Here is a 13,082-nt window from a genome sequence, read left to right as displayed (position 1 = left end):
CGTCACCGAGAAATGCCGGCCCGTAATGGGTGTCCTTGGGCTAGAAGCTCCAGCACGTGTAATTCCGGATTTAACCTCAGCATCTTGGCCCCAGTTCTTGAATGGGCTTCTTCAGTGGAAGCCGCAGCGAGTGTGACACAAGATTAAAGGTACCTAGGGGCAACCGGAGATGGTTTGACACCATTGCGGCTCTGGGGGCATGGACGATTTGGAAGGAACGCAACGCAAGGATATTCAACCAAAAGCAATGAACTTGGGACGAGATCACATCCGCAATGGCGGCAGAAGCGGAAATCTGGCGTCTTGCAAGGGGAGGCGTTCCGCAGCTTAGCCTTCAACCGAACGCTACCCTGGTGGCTCAACAATCACCGCGAGATTAGGCTTTATTTGCTTAATTTTCCTCCTCTTTCTCTTTTAGTTTTTGTGTATTTCCCTTCACTGTTTCCTCCCTCCCCCTGTACTTTTGTTTTGCTGAGCTTTATTCCTCTTAATACAAAAATACGCGAGTCTCGCGCGTATTCCAGAAAAAATAATGAGACCCCAGCAGAAATTGAGGTGGATAAAATGACATTTGTTGCTGCAATTTCACAAGTGGTAGTTTCTGTTAGTGAAGACATGTGCCTTCGCCCAACAAGTCCTGAATCTGAGCCCCCTCAATGATCAAGAACTTCAGCACAAGGGGCTGAGCAATAGCATGACTTAAGTCCTGTTAAATAAAACCCGAAGTTAAAGTGTAGCCAAATGCAAACACAAGGAAAATGGAAGTTACATAAAATGGTCCAAGCTCAGTAACCTGCAATGAAATGGCCAAACACATGTCTGCTATCATCCTCCGTCAGCAAAGTTCTTGTAGCAGTTCTCGGAGCACCAAAAAACCAGCTATTGCTCACAAAAGTCTGATCATCATCGTCACCAACTGATCAACCAAAATGATGATCACAAAATGCCGGCCTGTTGCTATCTACAAATAGAAAATCAATTTCAGAACACATTGTCGCATGTAACCAGCAATCTTGCTTGGATCCATAGGACCTACATGAACAAGGAAGGGGATCACAACTTGCAGCTGTCCTCTTCCAGATCTAGAACAGAATCGCAGTGGGGAGGTCAAGCTTACCTGCTCCAAATCGATCTGGATGAGGCAGCGAAGGCGCACTGCTCCGAACAGCAAGCCTAGCAGGTCCTCCCTCCCGGCTGGAAAGAATGGACGGGCGACGAGCTCGCCGCCGGGACCAGCCTTCAACCAAGGAAGAGGGAGCTCACCTCGGCGCCGAACGAGTGGATGAAAGGAGAGTGTCTGCGCGGGAGAGGATGATGGTGACTTTGGGGCTACTCCCTCTCGCGCACGCTGAGACCACCAGCGGAGGCGCTGCATTCTCCCAACGCGTAGCCCAAGACGCTGCCTCGCACGGGTCGAGGCCGAGAGACGCGTACCCTGCTCAGGATGCGAACTTCCCTGTCGGGCACGTTAACCAGCCTCCGTGGCACTGGCGGTCCGGCGTGGTGGGCTGAGGCATAACACCACCTCAGCAGACTGTGAATGCCCTTAGTTACAATGTGCAGGAACTGCAATATGACATACGACAGTAAAAGACACAAGGAGTGCCGTCTTACTGGAGGATATGTTATAATTTTGTGATTTGCAGGAGTTGGCGACATCTGGAAAGAAAAAAGGGTGCAAAAAGACACTTCAGCATTGTAAGTTTGTAACTGTAACAAAAAGGAACATATCCTGAGCCCTCTAAATGCATGAAGATAATGGAAAAATAAGAGTGAAGAGAACCAGAAAAAGGGTTGACTAAACAGAATTTCTCAGAGAAAAGCAAAGTTGTCTCTGGAAAGACCAAGAGCCACAAACTGTGACACCTTTTCAGCTTTTCCCCTACCTAAAGGGTACAGTGATATTATTCTCTTCTTTAGGAAAAAAAAGGTATGGCATTGCTCAAACATTCACCTTGCTATTTGTGCATTTTAGGTCACAGAATTTGTTCTGGTCCACTACAATCTAATGGTCCATCTTGCAAGTAACATATATACCTTCCGTTATTTGACAAACCTAATATCAGCACATGAATGCTATGCAGTCTCTTGTCCAAATAGTAGTAGGTCAGATCAAAATTGAATATTGCCTCCTCCAAAATCACCCATATGCAACTTGACCAGACAGAATTTAAACCAATAATGAGCATCGAATATTGAAGAGCAAGTGGTAGGCCTATCTGAAATGATGATTCCAGGTATGAAGGAATGTTCTCTCAGAAAGAGATTAATCCAAAGTCAAAGAGCGAATGGGCATGAATTCTCACTGCCTCTCAGCCAACCACTTAACAACAGATATACCCAACTTGTAAATGATTAATTGATAATAAGAAAATAGGCATCAGTATCCTGTATTGATCAATCTGGATACAACTCTCATTGGAGTTTGCCCTTTGGTGTTTGTTGTGTACTTTCAAGAAACAACAGGATGCCTATGCACAGATTGCAGATCTTCCCTTCTCAATTGTTCTTTCAAAAACAAAAAAAAAATTAATATCAAACTTCAGAACATGTTCAATTGTTCTGAAACTTTAGTGCTCTAAAATTATTTAACTAATTACTTTTGACGTTATTGTGGAAATGATCTTTTTGTGTTTAGAAAGATATTATTGAGTCTAATAAGCAATGAAGTATTCCCTGTTTTTCAAATCCATCTTTAGCTAATGCATAGTATAATCCAGACATTTTTTTGCTAAAATTTTATATAAGTTAACTTGTGTAATCCAAGAGAGCAATGCACGATACCAGTAAACCACATTGCTCTTTCTGTGATGGGGTAGAATATCTATCCATATCAAACCTAACACCTCCATACAAAAGAATCGGGCCATTGCCTTTGACAAAAGAGGCATGTCATGTTTCATTTGTGCACTTTTGCGAGCCTATAAATAGCAAGCCATAAGGACCACACAGTCATGCAAAACACATAAGGCAAAGTCATATGGATGACTGAAATCCTGCACAGAGGCAGCAGTCAATGGCATGCATCATCTAGTGGTGCATATCCTAGAGAAGTAGAGAGGTTGTTTTGGTGCTTGTTATCACACCCAATGCTAGGTATGAGTTATGGCTATCAATGGCCACTCGTGAAACGAGATAGAGAACGGAATGCAGCCAAGGATGACTTGCCGGTATGTTTATGCATGTTTCAAGGGGCCATATGAGCCCTCACTGTTTTAGCTCCATGCTCTGGAATTTTCCGGCAAGTTGTCCTTGGCTACGTCTTGTTCTTTTTCTCTCACGTGAGGCTATTGCATGGTTTACATCTAGCTTCCAGGTCATGCATGTATAGTGATGCAGATCACTGTAAACCAGCTATGTATTTATGGATTAAGGATTAGTTTAGTTGTGGAGGTGATACACTTCTGGTTTCTCACATATAAATATCCAGGCAACTACAGCTGATCCTTTGGGTATGATAATGGCTCATTCAGAGTTGGATATGACTGCACATCATGTCACGGGATAGATGTGTGGATGTGGAAAAATTCCTTTTATTTTGTCATTTAAGTGAACATATCCCTTGTAGGTGTGGTGGCCCATGCTGAACAACATTGGCAAACAATGGATAAAATGACTTGGTTGTATCCCCATCATGTAATTAACTAGCTAGCTAGCATTATATTCACGTTTTCCCCTTTTAACTAAAACTGAACTAACACTTCAAATTGTAACATCAACAGTCAAATTTCTTGACTACTCAAATTTCTTGATTACTCAAATTGTAAAATGGCACATGCCCAACATATAGCAGCAGCCAATAAGATGTAGGAGTATATGTTCTGTGTTTTGGTGTTAATGGAAATTGGTAATAGCTGATAATATGCAGGATAATATGTTTTGTGCTTTGAGGTGAATTGAAAGATAAATTGGTGATACTCTAACACCATAACACGCTGTGAGGGCTGTCCTAACTCCTATTAATGAGAAATTACCAGGACAATCTTCTCAAGAAAAGAAAGTAGCTGGACAATCATCATTAGCTAAGAGGGAAAGAGTCACTGGCTCTATTGGTCGGGTTCCATGCTATCCAATATCGATATCTCACGAAATAAAGCAGACGCTCCAGGTGAGAGCATCAGAACACAAGAGTAAAGCCAGGATATGACAGTACATGGAGTGGGAGCAGCAGTGAGGATTGAAACCCTCCATTTGATCACTAGCCCAGGTAACTAACTAATCAGTCAATCGAGCGTAAGTGGGCAGTTGATCGCTACCAGTACTAAACCAGCACTGCCCTAACAACAGAACAATACTAGAACGACCTCCCCCATCGGGGTCAGTTCTGCAGCAAGGATGCACCAAATCGAAGGATCCCATGTTCTCGTGGTTTCATCGGCAGTACAAAAAAATCCCGACACCGGAAGCTTCGAGATGTAGCACAGCTTACCTCTCGAGCGCGCGCTCGTAGTCGCGTCTTCCCGCGTACGTAGTAAGCGCGGCGCGGCGCCATCCTTGGGTTACCTCGGATACGTAGACGCCGCCGCGCCCGCGCTCGCCGTCGTCGGAGAAGGGGATGGGAAGGCGATGCGGCGATGCCGCCGAGACGGGGAGAAGAAGCTCTTCGTGTGCGTGGGCTGGGCCTGGTTGGGAAATGGGCTAGCCGAGCAAGTGGGCTGGCCTGCGAGGCTATAGGCTTTCCTGAAGAGATTCCTTCCCCCTCTCTAAAATGTGAATAATATATATTTCACCAAAGAAAAATGCGGATTTAAAGAGATATACCGTAAAACTATAAATTTAGTAGTACTAAATTCAACATGAAAATATGTATTTAATGCATAGTATCACATAAATATAGATTTATTTATGAAGTTATCACACAACTACAGATAATATATAGTTTATATTCATTGTACTATTTTGCTTTTTTGGGAGTTAATAGATTATACATTTGCGATAAAAAAATGTTGCAGTAGACAATTACATTAAAGGGGAAATGTGGTTTTAGGATAAGTTTGATGTTAAATCTATAGTTCCGTGATATATCTCTTTAAAACTGTACTTTTGTGATAGTTTAATCAAATAATATGTAGTTTTGTGAAATTTGCTAAAAATAAAATATATGTCTGAAAAAATTGGGGTTGAATGTACAAGCTTAAAACAAAATTGAGTAGCTATAGGTACTTTTAAAGTAAAGCCCGTATGTTATTCATTGTCTAGAAATCCTAATATTCCATACAATCTATTCCCTCATAACCATGTCCCAGACTAACCTCACCTGACTATTAACAAATTATCCAAACAAACTCCTTGTGTTTTAAATTGTTAAAGTATAACTTTGTTATTTTGATCAATAAAGGGTCACTAATGTCACTAGAATAGCATTTACTGTATACACATCTTTAATCAGTGTGATGTTAACATGTCCCAACCAAGTCGTTGACAGCACCACCGCCACTCATGGCATGGCATGATGAAACAAACCAAAAAACTAAAATAAAAACCCAAATCAGCTGCAAACCAAACAAAAAAGACAAGTAAAAACCCATAGATTTTCAAATTTTAAATGCGAAAGAGAGAGATAAAAAAAACAAATCCGGAAACGAAATCCGCTTATGCAATCGTGGCCCCGTTCCCCATCGCAGCTTGTTCCAGCCCAGATCGAGAGAGAGCCGTCTCCCTCTTCCCTTCTCCTCCTCTCTCTCTCTCTCTCCCCCGCGTGATCTGACGCCGGCGACGACCGCCCGCCGCCCGCCGCCGGCATGGCGTACGATCGCGTCACCACCTTCGAGGACTCGGAGAAGGAGAGCGAGTACGGCTACGTCCGCAAGGTTTGGTCCCCTTTCGCCGCCCCTCATCCTCGTTGGATCAGTCTCATGTATGTGTAGATGCGATGTTACGAATTGGGGTTGGCCTCTGGTCGTCTGGATCAGTGGAGCGGAGGTGCTGTCTGTGGATTTTAGTGCTGTCTCGGGTTCTCGATCACGGGAGTATGGGGGGGGGGGGGGGGGGGGTGGCGCTGCTGCCTGTAATTGGCGTGTGATCTCTGCTAAGAGACTGGGGCTGGGGAGTGGTGTTTGGATCGAGTTGAATTGATGTGGGATTAGGTGAACTTTTGGGCGGATTAATTTAGGGTTCTACTGGTGTTTGGATCACGAGAGGCGCTGGCTAAATTTTACTGTGTGGATCGATGATTGATGCGTTAACTGTGATTGGTTTGGTTTCTATGGTGAAACCATTTCCGTTGTGCAGATGCGGTATTGTGCTTTTGGGGTTTAGTACGTTTGGATAATATGTTGATAATGCCTTGGCGTCTCTTATTGGCACATGATCCGTCTTTTCGTACTTTTTTTTTTTGTTTGAACGAATTGTTTCGCCTTTGTTTTGCATTCTTCTAGGTTTCTGGACCTGTGGTCGTGGCTGATGGAATGGGTGGTGCTGCCATGTATGAACTTGTTCGAGTTGGTAATGATAACCTTATTGGGGAAATTATTCGTCTTGAGGGTGATTCAGCCACCATTCAAGGTATAGAACAGTGTAACACATATTTGTGGCGCCTTTTCTCCTTATGACACGTATAAATTTTACAAATTTTATCTTGTGATTATCACTTTACAGTTTACGAGGAAACTGCTGGGTTGATGGTTAATGATCCAGTGTTGAGAACAAGAAAGGTGTGATGCATTGTTAATTCTATGTGCATTTCATGTATGTTCTTTTTTCCTTTTCACTTCTTTTATAATGCTTGGTTTCTACTTTCATCAGCCTCTTTCAGTTGAATTGGGACCTGGTATCCTTGGAAATATCTTTGATGGAATCCAGGTGAATCAGATGTAGTAATCGCATATTTATTAGGCTGATACGAGGACTTCTATGCTGATTACATGAACTTTTTTCTTATCTACCCTTCGCAGCGCCCTCTAAAAACTATTGCTATAAAGTCTGGAGATGTGTACATACCACGTGGTGTTTCAGTCCCTGCTCTTGACAAAGATCAGTTGTGGGAATTCAAGCCAAATAAGCTAGGTATCGTGCCTGCTATCCTGTTGTAAAATCTGAGCATGACTGTTTTCAAGTTTTTTCCTGTACAGAAAGATACATTACATTTGTCATTTGAATAGGTGTTGGAGATGCCATCACTGGTGGAGATCTATATGCTGTAAGTTCACAAGACATTTCCCTTGTTTACAAGTTATTATCTTGTTTTATTGCTAGCGATCTTCTGCAATCTGCAGATCACTGATGATGCAATTTTTTTATGTGTCTTTACATTGTCCTAACTACCTTGCAGACTGTGTTTGAGAATACACTGATGAAACATAATGTTGCCCTTCCTCCTGGTTCTATGGGGAAAATAAGTTATATTGCACCAGCTGGCCAGTATAGTTTGCAGGTTAGTATGCATTACTTAAAGCTGCTGCTTCTGTGCCTCATTTTTTTTGGCTTAACTTCATGTGATATCCTAATCCTAACTTTCTGTATGCAGGATACAGTTCTGGAACTAGAATTTCAGGGCATCAAAAAGCAATTTACTATGCTCCAGGCAAAGTGCTTTCCCTTTCATTAAATATGTCTTTACCATGTTTATGTATATCTGAATATTTATGCTCTGCAGACATGGCCTGTCCGGTCACCAAGGCCTGTTTCATCAAAGCTTGCTGCTGATACGCCTCTTCTAACAGGACAGGTACACAAAGCTAGCTACTCACAGCTCCTCCATATTGTTTTTTTTCATTATTGTCAAGATTTGATGAAGTGATGATTTCCTGTCCTGCTCTATTTTACTTGCTGTACCTCTCATTTGCTATGAGCTGTTTTCAGCGTGTACTTGATGCACTATTTCCCTCGGTGCTTGGAGGAACATGTGCTATTCCTGGAGCATTTGGTTGTGGAAAAACTGTCATTAGTCAGGCACTTTCAAAGGTCTTATCACTATTCCTCTCTATTTGTTATAGTTTTATCCAACTGCAGGCATTAGCTTTTTAAAATGACTGAATTATAGCCTTCTACTGAGTCAAATTATCTTATGCAGTACTCCAATTCTGAAGCTGTTGTTTATGTGGGCTGTGGAGAAAGAGGAAACGAGATGGCTGAGGTCCTTATGGACTTCCCACAATTGACAATGACATTGCCTGATGGACGTGAAGAGTCCGTTATGAAAAGAACAACACTTGTCGCTAACACATCCAACATGCCTGTTGCTGCTCGTGAAGCCTCCATTTATACAGGTAATACATATATACTGATTACTGATGTTTTGAATTTAGCATTCCATTAGTATAGTAATATAGGAATGTGTATCCATTTGCTGAAGTCCTTTCCTCTACCAGAAAGTGTTGCTTCGTTAGAGACTAATAGACTATAGTTATCTCAATACAATCGTCACATGGATTTGACAAATATATCTATGCATGTTTCATAATTTTTCAGTAGAACATTGAGGATATACACATTTTTCTTTTAGCCATGGCCTGCATAGTTTATTGAGGATATACATATATTCCTGTTAGTCATGGCATGTATTATTACTAACTGTTTTGTTGGAGTCAGTTTATGATGGATGGTAACTAGCTTGTTAGCACTAGATCTTTTAGTGATTGAAACTCAATGAAGTGGTACAATATGTGTGGTTTCTAGTAATACACTAAAAATAGTCCTTGCTTAATTATGCATTACCCCTGATGTTCTCTCTGTCAACAAAACAATCATATGTTTTTTTCTGCCCACCAGGAATTACAATTGCTGAATACTTCCGTGACATGGGCTATAATGTCAGTATGATGGCCGATTCCACTTCTCGATGGGCTGAAGCCTTGCGTGAGATTTCAGGACGTCTGGTATGATTCTTCCTTTCATGTTACTATATTACCTTTTTGGTCTTTTGTTTGCAACTTATGTTGACTTCTCTATGCTATGCTGTGACATGAATGTGAATTCCTTTTAATGATGTACCCCTATTCGGATTTGGGATTTAATTCTATTCCATTTCCTGTGAATTCTTGATCCAAGAGTATTATTTATTTTATTTCAATTCAGTAGCTTAATTTATTACTGAATTCATCAATAGTCGACTGTACCATCCAATATCAAGATAATAGAGCAATGGGGAGATTAATGTATTGAAACATGTAAATGGCACTTATTATATAGGTTTGATGCATCTTGCTTGAAATATTTACCAGGCAGTTATCTTACTACAAATTATTTTTTGTCGAAAGTGCTCTCGCTAGCTACTTACTGCTTTACTCTACAGTAATGTGAATTTGAAACTGATGATTTGATCGATTTTCAGGCTGAAATGCCTGCAGATAGTGGTTACCCTGCATATTTGGCTGCACGTTTGGCATCCTTTTATGAACGTGCTGGTAAGGTGAAATGTCTTGGCAGTCCAGATCGGACAGGCAGTGTCACAATTGTTGGTGCTGTCTCTCCACCTGGAGGTGATTTTTCAGATCCTGTTACCTCTGCAACTCTTAGTATTGTGCAGGTAAGGAAACTGCTACATAATCCAACCTTTGAATTAAAGTTTTAGACCTTTCTGACAGCATATTTCATTGTTTGATAGTCTTAACTGCTCTCTATTGCAGGTCTTCTGGGGATTGGATAAGAAGCTGGCTCAAAGAAAGCATTTCCCATCTGTCAATTGGCTCATCTCTTACTCAAAATACTCAAAGGTTATTTACAACTTTCCTATGATGTCAATACAATTAAAATCACCATTCACACTAACATGCTATCTCCTGCGCTGTAGGCTCTGGAATCCTTCTATGAGAAGTTCGATCCAGATTTCATTGATATTAGAACAAAAGCTCGTGAAGTGTTGCAGAGAGAGGATGATCTAAATGAAATTGTCCAGGTATTTTTATTCACTTTGTTTAATGAGGATCTGCTTCCTAGATTTGGTCGTAGAAGCAATGGTTGGATCTTGGAACACTTAACATGGTGATTTTCATTTCCAAAAATAGTAGCAACAACACTTGAGGTTGCTCAAACTATTCAATTTGTATTTTATTGATATTTAATGGCCCTTCTTGCTTTGTATAATATGATTGCTATGGCATCATTTGGCCTAATATCTTCACCACATTTCAGCTTGTTGGTAAAGATGCACTGGCAGAATCTGACAAGATTACGTTGGAGACAGCCAAACTACTAAGGGAAGATTACTTGGCACAAAATGCATTTACCCCGTGAGTGATACCCTAGTTAGTGTGATTTAATACAGATTCTTGTCTGTATTTTAAGGGTTAATGATTAACCACTTAATTCTGATCATGGCTAATACAATGAAACAGATATGACAAGTTCTGTCCATTCTACAAGTCTGTTTGGATGATGCGCAACATTATTCATTTCAACACATTAGCAAATCAGGTAATCTCACGTGTTACTACTTTTTTTGTGCTTGGATCTTAAATTTGTCAAGCAACTTTGGTTTGAACTTTGAAGAATGTTTTGTTTGACATTTTGGTAAGGTTGCTATTTATTCTGAAAATTCTTTTTGCTTATGGAAATTTTCTTTCTACCATTATGGATTGAAATTCTGTCCTTTTTGCTCATTGATCTAGGAGTTTAAATATTGTGCTTTATTCCTATCATGAACTGTATTGTTATATCTGTTCTAATATTAACAGCTATGTTCATTTTCTTTATGAGGCTGCAGCCCTAAACGAAAAACCATTAAGGCACAACCCTGGGTGTTGGCAGCACTTGCACTGGTCCTCAGCCAAAGCAGAAATCTCACACAAATAGTTGATAAAAAAGAATTTATTTACTTCACCCCAGTTCTGTTGCACACTTTCATCAACTCTCACTGAATCCCTTGGTTGGGTTGGATGTCACTGTGCTAACGCCTAAGGGTTCTCTCCATGCCATTGTATTCATATGTCCACCAAAGACTTGGGTTTAAGTCAATCATTTTTGCTCAAATTCATCTAGTTAAGTGAATTATGTGACTTCAATATTTTTCTTTTGGAAATTGGTGCACAAACAACTACTTCCCTCAATCACCGTACTACTTGTCCCATCAATCACCTCCCAATTAAATGTCTACCCATCTTACCTCCACTTACCCTCCCACCCCCACTCAATATTTATTAAGGGGCACTAAAGTATTTTTCTTCTCAACCTTAATCTCTGCTAAACAACCTAGAAATGCTTATGATTTGGAGCGGAGGTAGTAGGTTCTAGGCTAATTATAATTTTTTTTTCAAAAAGAACCATTGGCTAGACTTGCAATGAGCTGAATTTTGTATAATGATTATGTCTATAAGAAACATTAGTGGCAAGTAGCAACATCCTTTAGGTAAATTTGATGTATGAACCTTTTTAAGACCCATCTGATATCTAAACTATTTTCATCTTCTGGAAAGAAACTTCTAGTATTCATAGGTGACTGTAGTTTGTTTGAATCCATCAATCTTTAACAAAGGGTATATTTCTGTCTTGTCTTGTAGGCTGTGGAGCGTGCAGCCAATGCTGATGGACAAAAAATAACATACAGTGTCATAAAGCACCGCATGGGTGATCTATTCTATCGCCTAGTGTAAGTATTTCAGTTTTGTACTCAAAATGGTACCTACTAGTGGTTTTGTTTCCATTGATAATCCTGTCTGCTGAATAATTCACTCTGCAACAGATCTCAAAAGTTTGAGGACCCTGCAGAAGGTGAAGATGTCTTAATCGCGAAATTCCAGAAATTGTATGATGACCTCACAACCGGCTTCCGCAACCTAGAAGATGAGACTAGGTGAAGTACTGTAAATTGAGGATCTTATTCGTGTAAACAATAAAAGACCACCAGATATTCGAAACGAGTTGGGGCAATTTCTTTTGCTTCGCGTGAGGTTGTAGATGTTAATTACGTCTCAGAATTACCTTTTTCCCTTCTGCATCGACACTGCTGCTGCTGCTGCTTTTTGTAGCTTCCCTGTTTGGCCTCCCGTGCTGGGTGAAGGCATTCATTTTGATGTACAATTGTTTTATATTGTAAGATAAGATACTGGTGCACATGTTCATAGTTGAATAAGCACGATGACCATCTACTTGAACATCAAATACATCTACATTTCTCACATCAACACCCATTTCATATGTATTTCCAGATGGGTTACCCATGTGCAAAGCACAAAAGGCAACATGAGCAAAATCTTGCACCTGTCAATTGAAATGTGATTTCTTGGCTTACATCCAGATCCAGGTAAGCATTTGGAATCATGCCGGTGCATGACAGCATGAGATGAGATGAGATGAGATCCTATTGGAAGCAGCAGCCCTGCAGAGTGCAGACAAGTCCATCCGTTCATGGTTGAGGTCTTGAGGACCAGGCAGAGACAGAGGTAGGGCCAAGCCAGCCTACCTAGTTTTGTCTTGACCTGGATCTCACACACTCACTGTGTCTGGACGCTTGCCTGCTCCTGGAACAGCCAACCCAAACAGGCCAATACCATTTTCGTTTTCTGTTGGATGTTCTGGACATCCCAAATGCTTGAAAGAAGCATCGTTTTCTTTGTTTGTTTTCAGGTGAGAGATTACTTTGCTAGGTAGATCCAGAATCCAGATTCTCTGTACCTGTCATTTTTTGGGGGCGATGTATGTACGGTCCTTGCGTTGCGAATACTCCTAACCGTAGAATTGTACACACAGTCACCAAACCCATTATTGACCGGTCAACAAACAAAGGCGTCGTTTGTATGTTTCGACTCTCTAAATTCTTCTGGATCTCGCTGAAAATGTAGGGCCTATTTGAATCTTACTCAGCCGTTTCATATTATAAAACATTTTTTGATCTTACTTTAGTTTCATCCATAGATAAAAATATATTTTATATATGTGTTTAGATTCATTAGCATCATAATTTTGAGTGTCAAAAAAAAATCTTATAGGATAGAATGGAGTTAATACTGAACTGTAAAGGTTATCTGGTTTACTATCACATTTTCCTAACATGATCAATAGAAGTTATCATATTTATCTAGATTGGTGCTATCAAATTCTTTGTCACGCCTTGGTGAGTTTAAGATGGCCTAATTTGTTGGAAGATAATGTTGCCCGTGGCTGCAAGCTTACATTAAACTTGTTTAAACTTATATGTGGTAAACTAT

General features: G+C 40.5%; 1 protein-coding gene and 1 long non-coding RNA gene across 3 annotated transcripts; one reads left to right on the top strand and one right to left on the bottom strand.

Moving 5' to 3' along the window:
• Positions 1-200: 200 nt before the first annotated feature.
• On the bottom strand, positions 201-4,606 carry LOC102699595. 2 transcript variants are annotated; one of them, XR_001550468.2, is made up of 4 exons: positions 4,430-4,606; positions 1,118-1,659; positions 794-1,032; positions 201-706 (listed from the first exon to the last, which is right to left on the bottom strand). It is a non-coding gene; the product is annotated as an uncharacterized LOC102699595 (long non-coding RNA). The 2 variants fall into 2 exon arrangements; XR_423629.3 differs by having other exon boundaries at positions 794-961; positions 4,430-4,605.
• Positions 4,607-5,536: 930 nt separating this feature from the next.
• On the top strand, positions 5,537-12,036 carry LOC102699316 (V-type proton ATPase catalytic subunit A). The gene is made up of 19 exons (XM_006656268.3): positions 5,537-5,810; positions 6,378-6,504; positions 6,598-6,653; positions 6,745-6,801; positions 6,894-7,005; positions 7,101-7,138; positions 7,271-7,372; positions 7,466-7,522; positions 7,595-7,666; positions 7,801-7,902; positions 8,012-8,207; positions 8,710-8,816; positions 9,272-9,466; positions 9,567-9,653; positions 9,731-9,835; positions 10,072-10,169; positions 10,275-10,353; positions 11,436-11,524; positions 11,618-12,036. The coding sequence occupies exons 1-19, from the start codon at positions 5,742-5,744 to the stop codon at positions 11,730-11,732; spliced, it is 1,863 nt and encodes a 620-aa protein (XP_006656331.1). The 5' UTR covers positions 5,537-5,741; the 3' UTR covers positions 11,733-12,036.
• The last annotated feature ends 1,046 nt before the right edge of the window (positions 12,037-13,082 follow it).

The sequence above is a fragment of the Oryza brachyantha genome, chromosome 6 (genome assembly GCF_000231095.2).
Source record: "Oryza brachyantha chromosome 6, ObraRS2, whole genome shotgun sequence".
Classification (NCBI taxonomy): Eukaryota; Viridiplantae; Streptophyta; class Magnoliopsida; order Poales; family Poaceae; genus Oryza; species Oryza brachyantha.
This window is presented reverse-complemented; position numbering and strand designations above follow the sequence as displayed.